General features: G+C 35.8%; 1 protein-coding gene across 1 annotated transcript in view; it reads right to left on the bottom strand.

Moving 5' to 3' along the window:
* The window catches only part of LOC117794582 (contactin-associated protein-like 3), a 202,694-nt gene that overhangs the window by 20,318 nt on the left and 159,138 nt on the right, over positions 1-23,238 (bottom strand). Inside the window, exons 15-21 of the mRNA XM_071602719.1 lie at positions 19,079-19,206; positions 15,301-15,471; positions 13,564-13,782; positions 3,299-3,538; positions 2,503-2,733; positions 1,100-1,233; positions 295-382 (exon numbers count right to left, since the gene is read on the bottom strand). Coding sequence (XP_071458820.1) covers positions 295-382; positions 1,100-1,233; positions 2,503-2,733; positions 3,299-3,538; positions 13,564-13,782; positions 15,301-15,471; positions 19,079-19,206 — 1,211 coding nt within the window. The remainder of the gene's footprint in view (positions 1-294; positions 383-1,099; positions 1,234-2,502; positions 2,734-3,298; positions 3,539-13,563; positions 13,783-15,300; positions 15,472-19,078; positions 19,207-23,238) is intronic.

Genomic DNA, 23,238 nt, shown 5'->3' with positions numbered 1-23,238 from the left:
CTGCTTTGATTTTGGCTTTCTTGAGTTAGAAAATTACCAAGTTTTTAAGGGTTATGCCGATTGCCAAGTGAGGGGCGGTTAGTGGGAGAGCTTTTCAAGGAAGGCTGCAGCTCCTGGCAGGCAGCACTTAGGATTACAGGTGCACTCAGATAAGAATATGGTTTCTACCTTGATTAGCACTCACTGAAAATTACCAACATGACAAGAAGCCTCTTTCAGCTTGACAAAAGCTTCCTGCATTTGCAATTCCGTGGTTCTGAGCCATTTCTTGTGGGGAGACACTCTTTAACTTACCTAAAATCATCCCCAACACAAGAGATTTGACAGCATTGAATTCCATCCCTGATGACAGAGTGGCTCTTCTCCTTGCATTCTGGTTAACCTATTAAACAGTCCACAAGAAGTAGACATGGAAATGTGAGCAATTTGGATGATAAGAGGATGGGAATCAAGGGCAGGCCAAGAAAAATGACAAAGATAAGTGATAGTGCTATCAGAAAGATGAAAGAAAACAACTTCAAACAATAGATTATCTAGAATGGAGAAAACCCTTTCTTGAACAATTTCAGTAATACATTAAATTCCACTTGTCCTCACTGTCTCACCCTTTTCCCTTTATTTTTATTCATGGTATAAGTATCCATAAGTGGTATAATCCGTAGGAAATGCAATAAGCTATTTTAAATCTCAAAGTTTAATTTACTCTGGTGCTTTTTCAAAAATAGATTCTTATTTTAAGCAAGATCTTGACCTTTTCCTTGTGTTTAAATTGCTGTAGCATTTATTCTTTTGTATAAAGTGGGAATGGGTTTGTCAACTTTCACTATCATATATTAGATATTTCTCTATCAAGTCAAGTAAAACATCTGAGGACAGCTTTGCTTTTTAAACTGTTAGTACTTACTAACAATAGCTTTGATAATCTCATTGCTAAACAAAACACTTTGATTACATGTCTGTCCTAACAAGACTTAGAGAATAATAGTGCTAAATGGGTATTTCTGTTATTAAGATGTATTATCAAATTTTTGCTTTAACTCATACATTCTGAGAGCCACTATTTTAATTATTGATGCCATTGTTGGATTTATTATCTTACCTCTACAAAGACCACTGCAGCTTCTCTGTTAATTTTCACATTGTGAAGTTGCCCATCAGCCAGGTTTTTAAAATCAAAGTTAAAAACATCTGGCTCTCTGTGTCTGTCTAGCTTATACCTGATCTGCAAACTTCCTGAAGACAAAAAAAAAAAAAGACAGTTTTAACTAAAACAAAACTTTACAAAAATTGCCCACGCAGGTTCTAAATCACATTAAATTTTCTAAATATAATTTGAATCTATGGAGCATTTTTTTGGGTGGAACAATATATACTTCTCCTGGAAAATTGATTGTTTATGAGCTATTTTAGGGCCACATTCTAAATTTAGTTACTATTTTAAAAGTTAATATCAAATGGATTATAATGAACAGTCTCCTTTCCAACATCCTCAATTTTCCTTAACTAAATGAAAAAGTGTAAGTTGAGCATATGAAAACTCTGAGCCAGGCTCTAAGTCAATTATTAATGTGATAGTCATATTATTAAATGGTAAAACCTCAAGCAATACTGCATTAATGTTCAGGTTCTTTAACTTCTTTTAATCTGAATTCACTGCAATTTAATGTATTGTTGACATTTGCATAATTAATTTTTTTCCTTACACGATCAGGATTTTTCCCCCTAAAGTTTGTGCCATAACAAAGAAATAGAGAAAAATAGAAATATATTGTTTTTTGCAGTATCCAAATCTCTCATTCCACATACTGTACTTCTTCACAGATGGAGCTCAATAATTCTCTTAATACTTATAATTCTCATATGGTTTATGCATATCCATAGAAACTAGTTTAAGATTGTTTGTTCTCCAACTGTGTACTCCTGAAAAAGCCTTAGCAGGCTTCAGTTGGGTGGGTCACTCAACTTTTTCATATACGCACGACACTAGTGATTTCTCAACTACTAATAGATAAAGAACCATCATATTTATTGGATGCTTATGGATATTGTCTTTTCTATGGTTTAAATATTTCTTTATTTTTTTTCTTAGAGGGAACTAGAAATATTTTCCATGTATTAAACAAGATATTTCAAAGAGAACTACAAAATTCAATTATATATTTCATACATAGAAGCATAGGCCCCCAGGGAATCACAGGAAGCACAGTTTCACACCAAACCCATAAAATAATCAAACATTTATGGGAGAAAGGCATCTTAATTTAATCGTTGAAATGTTAACTTTTGCTGTAAATATTTGGGGTTATAATGAAAAATAAAGCAACTGTAGTAAAGCCTGGTTTGTGGCTGGATCACCGAAAGGTCCTGTGGCTTTATGGTCACATTTTTCTTACTCAGTTTCTTTCTTTCTTTCTTTATTTATTGGTTGTTCAAAACATTACAAAGCTCTTGACATATCATATTTCATACATTTGATTCAAGTGGGTTGGTTCTCATACTCACCATTGGAGGCAAGGATAACTGAAAGGTACTCCTCATAGACAGAGCTTACAAACAGCAGCAGGCTGGGAGTCCCCGTGGTTCGGAAGCTCAAGGTGACTATTTCCCTGGTTAGTGTTAGCTCCTCATGAAATAAAGCTGCTAAGGAGCTGGAGTTCCCATTGAAGGTGTAATTGTGATGCTCTTGAAAACTGTAGATTATGGAGGAACCAGCTCCAAAATAGGCAGAAATCTCTGGACAAAATTTTTGTTTTGTTAGTAATACTTAAGTACAATAATACTTGCTTTATGCACATTTTTTAAAAAACCTCATCCCTCACTATCCCAAGAGAGAAAACAATAATGGCATTTTTACTGTTTCATTTTACTTTTACAATTTTAAGGTTAAAAATGTATATATACTATTATTTATCTAATAAAATATTACACATAACTAACTCATTCTCCATTATTTTCGTAACTTGATTTTGTAATGATAAATATTTCACTGTTGCCTTCAAAATGTTTCATCTTAGATTTACATAAAATTAAATCTCTAGTCTAAACATATGATTCAGAGGTTTTTCCTCTCCATGGGGCATTTCACTATGGCAATCCAGAAATGACTGCTACCAGAGCTAACAGAAGTAGCCAGTAATGGCTTCTCAAAACAGATTCCTATCTCTTCCTGAATTACAAGAGGATTTGGGACAGAAATTCTATTTTAAATCATCATAGAGTTGCTTTGTCCTTTCTTTGTAGCATCATATGCCAGAACATTCTTCATGTTGTACCTGAAGCCTCCTTCTTGGCCACTTACCATGTGAGCAGAATGGGCCCTCATAGGCAGAGGATGTACAGTCGCAAGCCACTCCTCTGTGCCGTTCTTGACATCTCCCCCCATTGTGACACAAGTGTCCATAGCTGCTGCAGTGTCCTGCACACCCTGCCTCCACTCCTGGAGTCACCTTGGCTCTTCCCTCCAGGTCCAGAGCCATCCCGTTCAACTGCAGAAACCGAATGCACCCCAGAAAGCCCCTCTGCCTGCTGGCCGTTCCACCTGCAAGGGAAACACTGCAAATGGCAGCACAGTTCCTCCTGTACTATTGGCAAGTCAACACTCCACCTGAGGCCTTGTGGACAAGATCAAAAACCAGGACCCTTAAAAATGTTCTCTATGGAGATCCAAGATTATGGGCTAGAGGAAGGCTGCATTCTGTGTTGCTCTGTGACCTGGATTCAAGTAGTGGGGAATACTGTTTTTCTGTGAGTTATTAGAGGACACCCAACAGCTGCGCCAGAACATTAACGCACAGGTCCCTTGCTGCAAACCCACACAGGATCCTGGTTGTGGCTGCCTATGCGCAGGACCTCTGGTCACCATTCCTCTGTGCAATCCCATGAGGCTCCCCTGTCGCCTCCATCTTGGGACACTGTAACCACTGCCATAGTCCCTTACTTGCAATAGCCTGCACCTGGGGACACCAAACAGGGTCTGAAGACAGCCACCAGCCACAACACTGTACACCACCGAGCTGCATCTCTGAACACGACACCCAATGCCACTGTCCAGCCCTTGGGACACCTTTGTCACCATCTTTAGTTGGGGCAACTCCCAGCTTGGCAAACCGGCTGGGTCCTAGAAGCAATGTCAAAGTACCTATAGTCCCCAATTCCTTCCTCCCCTGCAGCCACTAACTGGGCACAGTGCTTGCGGCTATGTGGCAAGCTCGCAAGCCTGGCCCTGAACTGCCCAATACAAAACAGCTCTCTAGGACAGGTGTGCAGCCCCTATAGCACAGTCCATAAGATCTCTGGAGAGAGAGGTTCCTGATTGGGAAGTAGAAAGGGAGGGGGTGAGTGAGATACAGTTTAGAGACTACATTAGAGACCAGGAATTGTGAGGTCTATGGTCTATAGGTGATATAAGGAGATAAGACCAGGCACCTACATCACATGAGTAGGCCCCAAAGGAGATACTTAAGATGCTGTCTCCCACTGGGGACATGCAACTACTATATGCCACTTCCAGGAGCTCCGTCCCCAAGACCAACCCTCCTACCCTAATAATCTTCATTAGCCTAAGGGTGGAGATACCAGCAAACAAAAGACAATCCCAACTACTGGATGAGTAGGGAAGCAGGAAAGATACTGAACTCCAACAAAAACAACCCTTGTATTTTCCTTTGAGATTTTTTTCTTTTCTCTTTTTCCTCTCTCTCTCTCTCTCTCTCTCTCTCTCTCTCTCTCTCTCTCTCTTCTCCCACCCCCACATCCCCAACATTTGTGAAACCAAGTATTTTTCATGGATTAGGCTATTGAGGACTGGAATGTCTGTGTAGTATATGACAGTTATGTTGCATATTCTTTTATCTCCTATTTCTACATTTTTATTTTTCTTAATTTTTATGGTTATTTGTTTTTTTTATTCTATTGTCTTCTCACTTATTAGTCTCGTCAAAATTACTTTCTCTCTTTTCTCCTGCTACTAGCCAACTAGATTCCTTTTACAAGCTTCCTAAGATCTAATAAGTCTTTATATCCTTACCTCCTACCTCCTTAACATCTCATCCTATACCACACCCCTGTTCTCTTTGTTCACCATCCGAAACTGTAGACCCTTTTGCAAACCTACTGTTTATATTGTAGATAATAATTAAACTCAACATTTCTGCATATTGTGACAAACCCACAAATGTCTTAATAGTGGTTATTTGGTTCAAGGTTGTATATTGTTTGTATTGGGATCTGTTAATATTGTTCTCCCCCTTAAAAGAGAGGTATTGGAACCCTGCAGGGACACTATATGCCTATAGAGTAAAAACTGTAACACCTTGGATCTGCAGTGCTACAAGGGAAGACATACAAACAACATGAGAAAAAAAGGGAATGATGTGCCCTAAACAAACCAAGATACTATATAACTAGAATCCATGGCCAGCACAGCAGAAGTAATGACAGAGAAGGAGTTCAGGATGTACAAAATTAAAATGTTCTGTGCATTAAAGGATGATATAAGAGAGCAAATACAGGCAGCAAAATATCATTACAATAAAGAGTTACATAAGCCAATATAGGAAACAAAAGATTCCTTCAAAAAGGAGATGGAGGTTCTGAGGGAAAAAAAAAAAAAAAAAAAAACAAAAAAAACAAAAAACAACAGAAGTCCTTGAAATGAAGGAAAGAAAAAACCAAATTAAAAACACAATGGAAAGCATCACCAACAGGTTAGATCATTTGGAAGACAAAACCTCAGACAATAAAGAGAAAACATATAATCTTGAAATAAAGTTGACCACACAATGAAACCATAAGCAGAACATTCAAGAATTATGAGATAACATCAAAAGACCAAATTTAAGAATTATTGGGATAGAGGAAGGCATAGAGTTACAAACCAAAGAAATGAACAATCTATTCAATAAAACCAGAAAATTTTCCAAATATGAAGGATGAATTGGAAAATCAAATACAAGAGACTTATAGGACACCAAATGTACAAAATCATAACAGATCCACACCAAGGCACATTATAATGAAAACACCTAGCATACAGAATGGGAGGATTTTAAAAGCTATAAGAGAAAGGAATCAGATTACATATAGGGGGAAACCAATTAGGCTATCTGCAGATTTTCCAACCCAGATCCTGAAAACTAGAAGATCCTAGAAAAACATATGCCAAGCTCTGAAAGAAACCAAGAATCTTATATCAGCAAAATTAAGCTTTAGATGTGATGATGAAACAAAAACCTTCTATGATAAACAAAATTTTTAAAAATTTACAACTAGAAAGCTTGCACTACAGAACATCCTCAGCAAGATATTTCATGAGAAGGAAACAAAATCAACAATGAAAATAAGCAATGGTAGGTTTACACTAAAAGAAAAACCAATCAAAGGAAAAACCAAGTCAAGTTATATAGTAAAAATAAACAAAAGTGACTAGAAATATAAATCACGTCTCAATAATAAACCTGAATGTTAATGGCCTAAGCTCATCAATCAAAAGACAGACAGGCATATTTGATTTAAAATAGACCCAACAATATGCTGCCTTCAAGAGACTCCTCTCTTAGGAAAAGACATCCACAGATGGAAGGTGAAAGATTGGGAAAAAGATATCCCTCACATGGACTGCAGTAAGAAACAGGGGTTTCCATCCTCATATCAAATAAAGTAAACTTCAAGCCAAAGTTAATCAAAAGTAATAAAGAAGGATATTATATACTGCTTAAGGGAACCATACATTAACAAGACATAACAATTATAAATCTATATGCTGCAAACAATGGAACATCTATGTTCATCAAACAAACTCTTCTCAATTTCAAGAGTCAAATAGACCACAACACAATAATACTGGGTGAGTTTAACACACCTCTTTCACCATTGGACAGACCTTCCAAACAAAAGTTAAACAAAGAAACTATAGAACTCAATAATACAATCAATTAGACTTACCAGACATATATAGAATATTTCATCCATCAATGAGTGAAATACACTTTCTTCTCAGCAACACATGGATCCTTCTCTAAAATAGACCATATATTATGCCACAAAGTAACTCTTAGCAAATCCAAAAAACAGAGATACTACTCTGTATTCTATCAGATCACAATGGAATAAAATTAGAAATCAATGATAAAATAAAAACTAGGAGCTACTCTAACACCTGGAGACTAAATATACTATTGAATGAACAATGGATTGCAGAAGGCATTAAAGAAGAGATTAAAAAGTTCTTAGAGGTAAATGAGAATACTGATACAACATACTGAAATATCTAGGACACTATGAAGGCAGTACTAAGAGGAAAGTTATTGCATGGAGTTCATTCCTTAAAAGAAAAAAAAGTCAACAAACAAATGATTTAACATTACATCTCAAAACCCTAGAAAAAGAAGAACAAACCAAAAAAGTAGAAGCAGGAAATAATTAAAATCAGAGCTGAAATCAATGAAAATGAAACAAAAGAAACAATTAAAATATTTGTCAAAACAAAAAGTTAGTTCTTTGAAAAAAATAAATAAAATTGATAAACCCTTAGCTGTGCTAATGAAGAGAAGGAGAGAGAAAACTCAAATAACTAACATCCATGATGAAAAAGGAAATATCACGATGGACACTACAGAAATACAGAAGATAATTAGTAATCCTTTTGAAAATTTGTACTTTAATAAAATAGAAAATATTGATGGCATCGACAAATTTCTAGAGTCATGTGATTTGCCCAAACTGAATCAGGATGATATATACAAGTTAAACAGATCAATTTCGAGCAATGAAATAGAAGATGCCATCATAAGCATACCAACCAAGAGAAGCCCAGGACCAGATGGATACATAGCTAAGCTCTATAAGACCTTCAAAGAAGAACTAATACCAATACTCCTAAAATTATTCCATTAAAGAGAAAAAAAAGGAAAAAAATTCCAAACTCATTCTATGAGGCCAATATTACTCTGATTCCAAAACCAGGCAAAGACACATCAAAGAAAGAAAACTTCAGACCATTATCTCTAATGAACATAGATGCAAAAATTCTCAATAAAAATTCTGGCAAATCTAATACAAAAACATATTAAAATGATAGTGTACCACAATCCAGTGGGGTTCACCCCAGGTTGGTTCAACATATAGAAATCAGTAAATGTAATTGGTCACACCAATAGACTTAAAGATAAGTACCATATGATCATCTCAATAGATGCAGAAAAAGCATTCTACAAATACAGCACCCCTTCATGTTCAAAACTAGAAAAACTAGGGATAATAGGAACCATATCTCAACATTATAAAAGCTATCTATGCTAAGCCCAAGGCTAACATCATTCTAAATGGAGAAAAATTGAAAACATTCCCTCGAAAAACTGGAACAAGACAGGGATGCCCTCCATCACCACTTCTTTTTTTCCTAATTTCTTTGTTTTAATTAGTTATAAATGACAGTAGAATGCATTTATATACTCTGATATATCATACATAGATGGGATATAATTTCTCACTTTTCTGAGTGTACATGTTGCAGAATCAATATTGGTCATGTAGTCACATATATACATACAGCAATAATGTCTGTTTCATTCTACTATTTTTCCCATCCCCACATCCTCTTCCCTCCCCTCCCATCACTTCCCTCTACCTAATCTAAGGAAACGCTCTTCTTCCCTAGTGCCCCGCACCGTATTGTGAATTAGCATTTGCTATTAGAGAAAACATTCGGCCTTTGGTTTTGTTGGATTGGCTTATTTCACTTAGCATATTCTCCACCTCCAACCATTTACTGGCAGATGCCATAATTTTGCTGGTGGGACTGCAAATTGGTGCAACTACTATGGAAAGCAGTATGGAGATTCCTCAGAAAACTGGGAATAGAACTACCATTTGACCCAGCTATCCTACTCATTGGTTTATACCCAAAAGACTTAAAATCAGCATACTATAGTGACGCACACACATCAATTTTTACAGCAGCTCAATTCACAATAGCTAGACTATGGAACAAACCTAGGTGTCCCTCAATAGATAAATGGATAATGAAAATGTGGGATATATAATCTTTTACCACTTCTATTTAGTTCTTGAAACTCTAGCCATAGCAATGAGACAGATGAAAGAAATTAAAGGGATACGCATAGGAAAAGAATTCAAACTATCACTATTTGCTGATGACATGATTCCATACCTAGAGGATCCAAAAAATTCCACCAGAAAACATCCAGAACCAATAAATGAATTCAATGAAGTAGCAGGATATAAAATCAACACCCATAAATCAAAGGCATTTCTATACATCAGTGACAAATCCTCTGAAAGAGAAACTAAGAGAACTACCCCATTTACAATAACTTCAAAAAATAAAATAAAAATAAAATAAAAAACTTGGGAATCAACTGAATGAAACAGGTGAAAGACCTCTACAATGAAAACTATAGAATACTCAAGAAAGAAATTAAAGACGACCTAAGAAGATGGAAAGATCCTCCTTGTTCTTGAATAGGCAGAATTAATATTGTCAAAATAACCATACTACCAAAAGCACTATACAGATTTAATGCAATTCCAATCAAAATCCCAATGACATTCTTCATAGAAATAGAAAAAGCAGTCATAAAACTCATCTGGAAAAATAAGAGACCTAGAATAGCCAAAGCAATCCTTAGCAAGAAGAATGAATCAGATTGCATCATGCCACACCTTAAACTATACTACAAAGCCGTAGTAACAAAAACAACATGTTATTGGCACCAAAATAGACTTGTAGACTAATGGTACAGAATAGAGGACACAGAGACAACCACCTAAATACAGTTCCTCATCCTAGACAAAGGTGCCAAAAACACATATTGGAAAAAAGATAGCCTCTTCAACAAATGGTGCTGGGAAAACTGGAAATCCATATGCATCATAATGAATTAAGCCCCTATCTCTCACCACGCACATAACTCAACTCAAAGCTGATCAAGGACCTAGGAATTAGACCAGAGACCCTGCACCTAATGAAGAAAAAGTAGGCCCAAATCTTCATCATGTCAGATTAGGCCTAAACTATCTTAACAAGACTCCTATAGTGCAAGAAATAAAATCAAGAATTAATAAATGGGAGGGATTCAAACTGAAAAGTTTCTTTTCAGCAAAAGAAACAATCAGTGAGGTGAAGAGATAGCTTACAGAATGGGAGCAAATTTTTACCACATGCACATCATATAGAGCACTAATTTCTAGGGTACATATAAAGAACTCAAAAATAATAAAATAATAACAACAACAACCCAATCAATAACTGAACAGACACTTCTCAGAAGATGATTAACAAATTTATGGAAAAAATGTTCAATATCTCTAGCAATATAAGAATGCAAATGAAAACTACTCTAAGATTTTATCTCACTCCAGTCAGAATGGCCGCTAGAGGATATGGGGGAAAAGGCACAATCATACATTGGTGGTAGGACTGCAAATCAGTGCAACCAATCTGGAAAGCAATATGGAGATTCCTTGGCAAACTTGAGATGGAACCACCATTTGACCCAGCTATCCCACTCCTTGGTTTATAGCCAAAGACTTAAAAACAGCATACTTCAGTGATGCAGTCACATCAATATATATAGCAGCACAATTCAAAATAGCTAAATTGTGGAACGAACCTAGATGCCCTTCGGTAGATGAATGGATAAAGAAACTGAGGTATGTATACACAGTGAAATATTACTCAGCATTAAAAGAGAATAAAATCATGGTATTTGCAGGTAAATGGATAGAGTTAGAGAACATTATGCTAAGTGAAGTAAGCCAATCCCAAAAAAACCAAAGGCCAAATGTTTTCTCTGATATGTGGATGCCGATACATAAGTGGGGTGAGGGGGAGCATGGGAAGCATGGAGGAACTTTGGAGAGGGAAAAGGGGAAGGAGAAGGGAGGGGGGCATGGGGGTAGGAAAGATGGTGGAATGAGATGGACATCATTACCCTAAGTACACGTATGAAGACACAAATAGTGTGACTCTACTTTGTGTACAACCAGAGAAATGAAAAACTGTGCAATATATGTGCACTATGGATTGATATGCATCCTGCTGTAATGTATAACAAATTAGAATATATAAATTTTAAAAAATAAAATAAAAACAAAAAAGAAAAAAATGTTCTCTAAACAAACGCAATTTTGAAAACATAATTGTGACCAATTGTTGAGAATTATTAAGCAGTACTGAATAAACCACTAATATAAATATATTTTTAAAAGTTGAAGTTAGTAAATATTCTAAAAACACTTCTTCAGGTTACATTTATTTTTTTTAGTTATAGATGGACAAATACCTTTATTTTGTTTGTTTATTTTTTTATGTGGTGCTGAGGATGAAACCCAGGGCCCCCGCCTGTGCTGCGCCAGCTCTCTACCGCTGAGCCACAACCTCAGCCCTTCAGGTTACATTTAAAAAGATGTTTACATTTTTCCTTTATAAAGCATGAAATAAAGATCCATGATCATATTTATTTATTTATTGTTGTTTGTTTGTTTGTAGATGGACACAATAACTTTATTTTATTTGTTTATTTTTATGTGGTTCCGGGAATCAAACCCATTGCCTCATGCATGCTAGGCAAGCACTCTACCACTGAGCCACAACCCGGGCCTCCATGATCATTTTTAAATAATTTAAATGATGTGTCTTGAAAGGTTATGTAGCTGAAAATCTCTAATTATATATGTGAACTTCTTTTTTTGAAGAGCTCTCAGTACTAAAGCTGTGAAGAGAAACTGAGGAGGGAGCAATAAAGAGGACACAAGGGTGAAGCCATGAATGAGGACCTCAGGCTTACTGGCTGGACCCCGTTAATCCAGGGTCATGGTGGTGTAACACAGCCTGAACACTATGCTCCTCTGTAATTTTCTTAACTCTCATGTGAGTTTAAGGTGATAGTTCGCAAACATGGAAGCACAGGTGTAACTGCAGAGCTTGTTAAAAAACACAAATCTCATATTTAGGGTATCCCATATCTGAATTTTCAACTAGCTTCTCAAGGCATTAGAAATCTTACTCTGTAGGGATGCTAATTCTAGGTGAATTTCATGCAAACTTGGCTTCAAGAAATTCCATTAATTTACCCTAAGGATTATAAATCAGAAAATAAAATTGTGTAAGTTGAGCTGTAGTTTGATGATTTGAAGTGAAGCTTTATATCAATAAGAACTAATTGTGCTTGAAGCCAATTTTTAAGGAGCCCTGGGTTGTACACCACCCCCCCCACCCCCCACCCCCCGCCACCTCCCACGCCCACCACACACAATTGCTTAAATTCACTGAATAACATTAGATCCTCTTTGGTGTAGGTATATTCCAGCTTACTAACTTGTGATTTATATTTGTTTTAATTGGATTTTGTTTTCATTTACTTTAAAAGACATGAGAAATGACCAAGTGAGAGCTACTTGGTTAATCTGCTTACTTTCCAAATTAGAATAGAGTTGCTTGAAACATAATGTAATAAGACATTTTTTTCCTTGAGAAAAACAATAATAAAATAACAAATAAATAAAGGAAAGATTTCCATTGTCCAGAGCTATCTCTTTCCCAACCTTCCATAGGGGGAATAAAACCCAGGGACCCTTTACCACTGAGATTCATTCCCAACTCTTTTTTTTTTTTTTTAATTTTGAGACAGGGTCTAAGTTGCAGAGGCTGGCCTCAACTTGTGATCTTCCTACTTTGGCCTCACAAATCACTGGAATTATAGAAATGTGCTACTGTGCACAGTTTGAGCTGTAATCTTTAAAGAATGGGGAACAAAGAAGTCAGACATGGTTATGAACATGGCCAATGTGAACACAGAGAAGCAGAAGTGGAATAGGACAAGGGAGGCCAGGAACGAGATGGGGGTATTTCTTGCCAGGGACAGATACACTAGATAACTTCTGTGACACGGTCTCCTGTGGTCTGTTTTGAGGGTACACTGGAGGATTCTGTCCTAATTGCAAGGCGGGTTCTCTAATTCTACAGAGATTTAAAATAGGAGAAATAGATAAAAATGGCTAAATGTTCCATAAAATAGTATTGATGAGAAGTAGCTGAAGAAAATGCAAATAGGCTATTACATTGAGTATAAATTTGGAAATTCTAATTGGGTCAGTTTGGGTTTCTGTGATTCAAGTCAGTCAATCTCTCTGAGGCTGCATTATCTTCTCAGTAAATTGGGCAAAACAGCATCTGTAAAAGGAGATGTTAAATATTAAATACGAAGGTCTTACAAATGGTGCTGCAGTCTCTATTGTCATCATTGCTGTTATCGCTATTTTTTTTTTTTTTTTTGGATACCAGGGATTGAACTCAGGGGTACTCAACCACTGAGCCACATCTCCAGTCCTTTTTTGTATTTTATTTAGAGACAGGGTCTTAGCACCTCACTAAGTTGCTGAGGCTGGCTTTGAACTCATGATCCTCTTGCCTCAGCTTCCTGAGCTGCTGGGATTGCAGGCATGTGTCACCATGCCTGGTTTATCACTGCTATTTTAAATTACAGTTTCTTTTGGTTCAGCTGCACTTAGAGCACAGCTCAGTTATAAACCATCAGTACTCACCAATGAAGAGCTGGCTGTTGAGCTGCAAGAGGAGGTGCCCACCAGTGGGGGCAGGTTGAAACTTTTGAGGGAGCTGATCCACTTGGAGAGATGCTTCTTTAACATTTCTTTCTGCCTTCACATGATGCCATCGGTTGTCATTAAAGGGAGTGGGTGACTGTACTGTGACTTCACAAGGACCATTCCCCACATCAAAGGAAAAGGTCACTTCTGTGGGAGCTGGAAATTGTAGATATGAAAGTTTCTCAAGTTAATTCAAAAGGGAGAAAATGTAATCCTGAGTGGACATGAAAACAGTATTGTGGTATGCTCATAATGAATAGCGCAGTGATGCAGGAAAGAATTACTTTAGAGTTGGTTAGGAGGGAAAAATAAATTTGAATCCTGGAGAAAGAAAAACAAAACTGATTTTAATACATTCTTTCTCAGAGTTTGTTATGGTTGAGATATGAGATGTCCCCCAAAAGCTCATATGTGAATCAATACAAAAGGGTTTAGAGGTGCACTGATTGGGTTATGAGAGCCTTAACCTAATCAATGTGTTAATCCATTAATAGGAATTAACTTGTTGGCAACAGTAGGCAGATAAGGTGTGGCTGGAGGAGGAAGGTCCCTGAGGACATGCTTTTGGGGTTTATATTTTGTTCTTGGTAAGTACAGCTCACTCTCTCTGCTTCCTGGTGCCAGGTCCTGAGCTGCTTTCCTTCTCCACACTCTTAGGCCATTATGTTCTGTCTCAACTCAGGCCTCAAGGAATGGAGTTGGCCATCTATAGACAGAGACCTCTGAAACCATGAGCCTCCAAATAAAACTTTTCCTCCTCTAATTGTTCTTATCAGGTTTTTGGTTACAGCAGTGAAAAAGCTGACTAAAACAGAGTTTAATTGCTCATCTTGCTAAGCTCTAACTAGCAGACATTTACCTATAGAAAGAAATCTAGCATGTGATCTGGCTTCATATAAATGATTTTGATTAAAGGTGATTTAAAACTTCATATAATTTAAAAAATCGTAAGTGAAATCTTTGACCATAAGAAATAAAGATTTGCACATGTGATTAAATAATGTGAGCAGTCAATTCAGTCAAATAATTTTTAATTTAGTAGAAATTAGTTATTTGACCAGTCTGGTTTAATCTCCTGATTGCACACAGAAGTAAAGTAGCACCAAACCATTATAATCTGTTGTATATCTCAGGAGATGTTGTTTCACTCTCTACCTGCTATAGTTTGGATGAGTAATTCCCCAAAGGCTCAGGTGTTATTAAAGTCTTGGTCCTCAGGGTGGTGCTACTGGGAAGTGGAACCTTTGGAAGGCAGGTCCTTCCAGGAAGGTCTTTAGGTAATTGAGAGGGCATGGCCTTGAAGAGGATTGTGGGGCCTTAGCCCTTTCCTCTTTCTCTTTTTTTTTCCTGGCTCAGGGGTAAGCACATGCTCCCATGATGATATACTGCCCTCACTAGAGGTCCAACACTATGTAGCCACTCTATTTTGGGCTGAAACCTCTAGAACCATGAGCCAAAATAAACCTTTCTAAGTTAACTGCCTTAGATATTTTGTTATAAGGATAGAATGCTGACTTCTTTAAGATAAAAGAATTTTTTTTAAAATAATAGAATTTTGGTATTTATAAAAATATACTTGATAAGGAAGCATGGCAGCAGATTAGGAATGAGAATACTAAAGGGTTTATTGCTCATTACTGAGCATTCTGTGGCTTTGTCTCAGTGGCAACTCACCGCGCAGTTCTAGTCTGATAAAGTCTGTGATACCCAGGTTCTCTACAAACACCCCAGAAGAAGCTGTTGTCTTAAAAAAGAAAGACACATCAGCACTGAGCTCTCCACGGAATGTAGGGAAATGAAGATACGAAGTCTCAGTATTGAATGAAGCTGAATTCCAAAATGAATCTGTTTATTAAAAAAAAGAGTGAAAGTAATAGTGAAACAAAACAATAATTGCATTTTATGTGTCTAGCATTTATTTTTACTATTAAATGCATTACTCATCTAAGGAAGTCTTCATTTTGAGGTTCTTCTGGACATGAAGACATGATATGAATATCCAAATGGTGATTACTTGGATCATTAAGATTCTGGACGTGGATAACTGAGTAGAATCACTATGGAAATGGTCTGTGTTTTAAAAACAATTTTACTTTTAATTTAAGGAGTTAAAAATGACTCTTGATTTTGATATTAATCTGCATTGATTTGTGTAACTTTTACCAAAATTGAGAGATCTCCCTCTTGATATCCCCCTAAACTCACATCCTTTCTTCCTCATCCCTTTATAGTTTGCCTTTTCTAAAGGTCGTATAAAGAGTGATGCACTTTTTAACATTTCAAGATTGGCTCCTTTCACTCAGTATAATGGCTTTGAGATCCACTCACATTGTTGTACATATAAATATCTGCTTCTTCCTCCTACTGACTTCTCTAATGTAGATATGCTATAGTTTGACCAAACTGAAGAACATTGAGCATCATTTCCAGATTTGGGAATAGAGCTGCTATAATATTTGTGTACAGTTTTTCGGGTGAACATAAGTTTTCATTTCTCTAGGTTAGTAAATACCCAGCGTGGAATTTCTGGATCATATGGTAGGTATGTATTTAACTCTAAAACAAACTGCCAAACAGTTTTCTAGAGTGGCTGTACATTTGTCATTTCCATCAACAATGTATGAGTATTTTTACATCCTCACACAGCATTTGGCATTAGAAGTTTTTGTTTGTTTTTTGGCAATTCACATTGGTGTGTTGTGGTATCAATTTGCCTTTCCTAATGGCTGATGTTGTAGAACATCTTCTCATGTACATCTGTGCTATCCTTACATCCTTTTTGATGAAGTGTCTCCTCAGTTTGGGGAGAATCAACATCTTTCCTATATTGAGTTTTCCAATCATGGACACAGTATATGTGTCTCCTCTTATTTATATTTTCTTGATTTTTGCCTTTAGTCTTTTATAGATTTCAAGTAAACATGTTTTGTTGCATGTCAGTAGGGTATGTGTGTGTGTGTGTGTGTGTGTGTGTTTAAATTCCTTGAGATTTTCTGTGAAAACAGTCATATAATACACACACACACACACACACATATATATATATATATATATATATATGTATTTATGAGTAGAATTTTATTTATTTCAATCTGTGTATGTTTATTTATTTTATTACATAATTGCAGGCTTTGTCTTGTTCTCAATCTCAGGAGAAAAGAATTCAGGTTTTTACTATTGATTACAATGCTAGCTTTGTTTTGTGTAGATATTCTTTCTTGAGCTAAGAAAGTTCTATTGCTATTTTGCTAAGCATTTTATTATAAATTATTATGCTGCATTAGTTATCATGATAATTCAAATTATCATTTAATCAATTCATTCAGAATAAAACCTTGACATGTGATTTTTATTATCTAAACTATTAGTCATAACATTCAGAAACACTAGGACTTTCTCCCAGAGCAATTCCTTGTATAGGCCCCATGGAGAACCTTGGGTCCCATAGGCTCCACAGGATTTCTCTGTCTTAGAGGTCAGCATGGCTACTGGGTCCTTGGTGGACCTCTGATTCAGGCAACATTGGAGAGTTCTGGGCAGAGGACTTACATGACAAGACTTCATTCACACTGGTGGCTGTGCTGAGAATAAGCCTGAGTGAGCAAAGACAGAGGCAGGCAGAACATTTCAAGAATGGAACAATAATCCAGGCCAGGTAGCAAAGGAAGTGGTGAAGTGTGGTCAGATTCTCAATCCATTCTTGAAGTTAGCAACAACAGGATTTGCTGATGAATCAGATGTGAGTAGTGATGAGAGTGTGAGAGGAAGAGAGAAGTTACAAGTGACCAATGGTCTCAGTTTAAGGGGTGATGAGAAGAATGGAATTGCCACACACTGAATTGGGGAAAGTTGTAGAAATTATTTTCTTTCTCACCCCCTGCTTTGTCAGGGTGAATCTGAAGCATCTATTAAGGCACAAGCAGAGGTTCATCATCCAGTCAGGTGGGCAATCCTGAAGCTCAGTTATTGGGCTTGAGGTATAAAGTGGGGTTACTGAGTATTTGAAGCCAAGAGACTGATGGGAAGCGATCATTCTCATGCAGAGAAGGACAAGGTCAATGAGGGGAACAATGAACATCCCAACATGAGCCTATTGGTGAAATAAATACTGGAGGGAGGAGGGAAGGAGTAAAATGCAGACTTTGTGGTATGTTGGTGGCCTGGTAAGGAAAGTGAATTAAAAAGTGAATCATGATGGAGTCCAGTCCATTAAGAGGAAAACTGAAAAATAATAATTGGGTTTAACAATATCAAGGTCACACTGGTGACCTGGAAGAGAGCAGTGTGTGGGGAGGGAAGGAGGACAAACCTTGATGGAGTTTATTTAGAAGAGACCATAAGGATGGAAATGAAGATAGAACACATGTTTTTTGTTTTTCAGAAAGTTAAGATCATCAAAGTTCCTGGGTAACATTCAGAATTAATTAATACCTGATGGGATTAATTAATACCATAGAATTCTGCCTATAATGGGCTCTGCCCTTTCATTTTCTCATTATCTTCTGGATTTTAGGCATATCAGCACTCATCAAAGTACTTGTACTTAGAACTTAGTAGGCATGTATAGGCTGAGCATACATAACCAAATAATCCAGGCTGAGCATACATAATCAAATAATCCGAAGTATGAAATGAATGAAAATCAGAAACTTTGAGTATTGACAGTACAAGTAGAAAATTTCTCCCTGACCTCATGTGGTAAGTTGCAGTCGAAATGCAGGTGAACTAAAAGTATTGTGTTAAATCAGTGCCATGTGCATAAGGTCATAAAAAGCATGAATGAATTTAGTGTTTAGACTTGGGTTTCATTTACAAGATTTCTCATTATGCACATGCAAATATCCTCAAATCCCCCCCCCCAAAATAAAAAACAAAAACAAAACCTGAAATCTAAAATGATTTTAGATTTTAGGTCCCAAGAATTTTAGATAAGGGATCTAAAAGGAATAAAAGTTTGCTGCCTTAAAATTAATAGGTGGGATAAGGTATAGAAAGTGCTGTCAAGAACAGTGGCACATATCTGTAATTCCAGAAGAATTGCAAATTTGAGGCCAGCCTCAGCAATTCAGAGAGACTCTCAGCAACTTGAGACCCTGTCTCAAAATAAAAAGGGCTGGGGACATGGCTCAGTGGTAAAGCACCCGTGGGTTCAGCCCCCAGTACTGGGAAAAAAAGAAAAGATAAAATTTGTTAACAAAGTGACAAATTATTTCAGATGATTCCCTTAGTCTTTACATCTGTAGTGTTATTTAAATACAGCATAAAAGAGTCAGAACCCAAAAGTAATATAATTTCTCTTTTTTCTCCATTATAATTATTTTTCTTTTTTATAAGTTAATATATTCCTATGAAATACAGATTACTAAAACAGATAGTCTTTTCATAAACCCATGCAGTTAATTTCTCATAAAACATTACCATGCATTATTAGATTCCTCTGACTGCTACTTACTGTCCCCTCGGCAGAGCAGAGGCCCCAGGGTATAAGCTGTTTCAGAGTGTGGCCGGCCTGCATCTGTCATCATAACCTGAGTGACTGGCAGGTGCTCCTTATGGGAAAGGACTCCTGTGTCACTGGTCCTAGGAAATAAACACAACCATCTCAACTTTATTCTGAATAACATAAGAAATTATAGTTTTTATTGCAGTTCAAGAGGTATTTAGCAAATTTGTAAATACATATAGCAGGGAAATCAAAATGCTTATCTTAACACTTAGAAGCATAAGCATATATGTGAGGACAGGAGGTCACTGTTCATGCACCTGACCACTAAGAAGGGAGTGGACAGACTCATATGTGGTCATGGGTGCAGGTGTGAGGTTGCATTCTTAAAGCAATTAAGTGGCTCAGGATTCTGTCCAATTCAACCACTGTATAGAATTTAAATACAGAACTTATGCAAAGAAGAGCAATCCGCCTTCACAAACACAAACAAGACAAAAGATACCTGAATGACAAGATTTAGAATTTAAATCCTCATCATTTTATTACAATAGTCTCCATTTATCTGTAGTTTCACTTTCTGCAAATTCAGTTACTCACGGTCTGCCTTGTTGAAATATATTATTTGTTTTGACTCTTTCAAGGGAGAGAACCACATTTATTTAATTTTTATTACAGCATATTGTTATAATTATTATTAATATCTTACTGTGTCTAATTTATAAATTAAACTTTATCATATATATATATATATATATATTTTATATACATGAAAAAACCACATGTATGTATGTAAATAGTATACATACATCTAGCTGTACCTATACTGTGTTCATTACTATCTGTGGTTTCAGGGATCTGTTGGGGTCTTCAAGTTATGGTGGGGACTCTATAGTAAAGCTCTAAAAAGTTCCTATTGTGGTTATTAGGTATTTTCCTACTGTTGACTCCATAAATTTAAAAACAAAAAATCATACTGACTCAAAACCAAGATGAAGGTAGGATATAACACTCTTAAAATTAACAGGAGGGATAGAAAGTGCTTTGTCAACCTTTATCACCATCCACTCATACAACAAACACTTATTCAACATTTTCTATCTACCAGGCTTTGTGTGTTGGGTATATGGACATAAAAAACATTATCAGTGCCCCTAGGTATTCTAGTGAATATCATAAATGTAATGGCAACTATATTATTATTATGTAATGTAATAAGTGAGGAAACATTAATATCTATGTTTCCAATACAGAAAGGACTAGAAAAGGAGCCAGAGACCCTGGATGGTAAGCTGGCAATCAACAGCTTCCCCTCTGGGTAAAATAAGATTTTTCTATACTTTTTAAGCTGTTCATACTTTTTATTGAAGACTTCAATTATATTTGCATTTATAATTTATGGACAAAAAAGCTTTTTGTCTAGTTTATCTTTCTGATGTCTCATATCTATGTAGAACTAGTAAGTCTTAATTACTAACAGTTACAAAACTGTCACTTACTCTAGGATACACAAATTGAAGCACAGAAAAATACCACTTTTGCAGGTAAAAAAAAAAAATCCAGGAATTTAACATGGTTCAACCTAATAGCTTTACAGAAATGAATCTGAATAATTTATTAATCATTCCAATTATATTTAGCTACCAAATATTCTTTTAAGATAGAAAAGTTAGAATTATTAAAACTTTTATTCTTTCTTAAAATTATTAATAAAGTAACTGGAAGTGCATATGGTGTTATGAAAAATAGAAGATGAATATCCTGAAATTAAAAAAAAAAACGGTTTTATTGAATCAATTCATTTCAAAGTATCAGACTAAATAAGTAAGTCCCTGTGGTTCCTGCTAAACAGAAGCACACAAGCAGATTATAACAAGCACATCAATGTCTGGTTTGTCATAAATCAGGCTGTCAGAAAGCTAGAAGGTACCACCACATTATTGGGGGAGTCAGTCTGGGAACTTATTACAACTCTAGGGATAACCTGGCAAATTAAATCCTGTGATTGCCATTTAAGAGGAAAAATGTGTATATTAGTTATTCATTGAGGATCCTTGAATACAGAGGAACCATTCAAAACTATGCTTTCCAATGTAAGAAAAACTACAACTTAATGCTGTCTTCAATATTAACAATGTACATACAGAATTCTGAAAATCCATAAGCAAATAATAATGCTTGTAGAATATATTAGAACAGATTTTATAACAGTTTTATTGTTTGTAAAGTACTTCGGTAACTGCGGGAGTTTTTAACAATTATATTTAAAATTGTTCTCATTAGTACAGGGCATTCTCAACTGCTCATGTCTTATGCATGATACTAATTGTCATGGTCACGAGACTCCTTAAAACATTCAGTAAGATAATTTCCAAACCCTTTTGTTTTTGATTTCTAATGTTCTATAAATAATTCTTACCATTCACTGATTCAAAGGACTTATTTTTGGTGGTAAAATAGAACTTTGAGTATTTTGTGCTACTGAGAAAGCTACAGGGGGAAAATGGTAGGTCAAGTTTCATAATTCACAATTATTCCAGTGAAAGAGGGGTGGTAACCACATAATTATCATCCAGAATTACAATAATCTGGCAGCGTGGCCTCTCCGTTGACTTTCACTCTTCCATCTGCGCATCACTGAAATAAAGCTTCGTGTTTGGTGTGTCAGGTCTTCCCACCTGGTTTCCATCTTCACCATAGTCCTAGCTTCTTGTTCCCCACTGTTTACATAAAGTTTAGAGTCATATTGAAAAAAATCATGAACAAATATTTGGCATTGGTTTGAAATTAAACCAAAAAAGCACTTGAGGGAGAGGTACCCAGTTTTCTCATGCATGGCAATAGAATCTTATTTCCATTTATTTAGGTCTTCTTAAATTCTCATGATCAAGTTTATGCTATCTTTTCCATAAAAAACTTTTTAAAACTTTTTTTTCCATAAAAAACTTTTAAAAAAATCTTTATTCCAAGTTGTCATTCCTTTTGTTGATTTTGCAAATGTTTTTATAACATTTCTTATGGTATCATGTTCTTTATAGGAATCCAGTTATTCTAAGATTCAGCAGCTTTATTACACTCCCATTAGTTTTAATAATTTTATTTGATTTTTGCAATCATATTGTTTATTGCTTGTAAAGAATCTTTTTTTTTTTTTTTTTTTTTTTGCGGTGCTGGGGATTGAACCCAGGGCCTTGTGCATGCAAGGCAAGCTTTCTACCAACTGAGCTATATCCTCAGCCCCCTGTAAATAATCTTTATTGAGTTGTTTCTAATCATTTGTTCTTTTGAATATGTATTTTTAATTTTTACTATTCACTTCTAACAAAGTTGCACAGAGAAACTGTCCATATGGTACTAACTCTTGTAAAAATGTTTGATGTTTGTAATCAGTTTGCAAAACTATGCCATAAGTGTTAGATAAAATGATGCATCCTTTAATTTTATGTGTATAACAAATCAAGTTATTAATTTGGTTTCAAAATAGTCTGTCTTCTGATTATTTTCCACCTGTTTTACCAATTACTAACAGATGTGCATTTCAACTTTTTCCTATTGGGTAATTTGTGAATTTCTTCTTGTAATTCTTAGAATTCTGAGTTATTTCTATTACAAGTGTACTAGTTTAGAACTCTTGGTTCTTTCTGGTAAAATTTAAAAGTATGAACATCTTTGTCCAAAATTAGGGTTTTTTAAAAAAATCTTTATTTTGTTGATTTATTTTTATGTGGTGCTAAGGATCGAACCCAGTGCCTCACATGTGCGAGGCAAGTACTCTGCCTCTGAGCCACAACCCCAGCCCCCAAAATTAGAGTTATTAAATTTGCTTACTTTTGTGTATATTTTCCTAGTAAATTTTTTTAATATTCAGTTTCATTATTTCTGCATGTACAGATAAGACATATCTAGATTTAAATGGATACTTTCGTCACACTCCTTGTGCATGACTATGATCTCACTCTGAATTTATTGTGTTGCTTGTTCTTTTTAAATCTCATTTGCTATCTTCTTTTTGATTAACTGAATTGCAAAATTGGGTTTTTTTTTCTCCTTCCCTCCTTCTTTTTAGCATACCTGCCAACATCCCACCACTGAGCTACAACCCCAACCTCCCCAGTTTTTCCTTTCTTTCCTCTACTGATTTGAATTTATTTGTTCTATATTTATTCTTT

Source organism: Marmota flaviventris, chromosome 16 (assembly GCF_047511675.1).
Source record: "Marmota flaviventris isolate mMarFla1 chromosome 16, mMarFla1.hap1, whole genome shotgun sequence".
Taxonomy (NCBI): Eukaryota; Metazoa; Chordata; class Mammalia; order Rodentia; family Sciuridae; genus Marmota; species Marmota flaviventris.
This window is presented reverse-complemented; position numbering and strand designations above follow the sequence as displayed.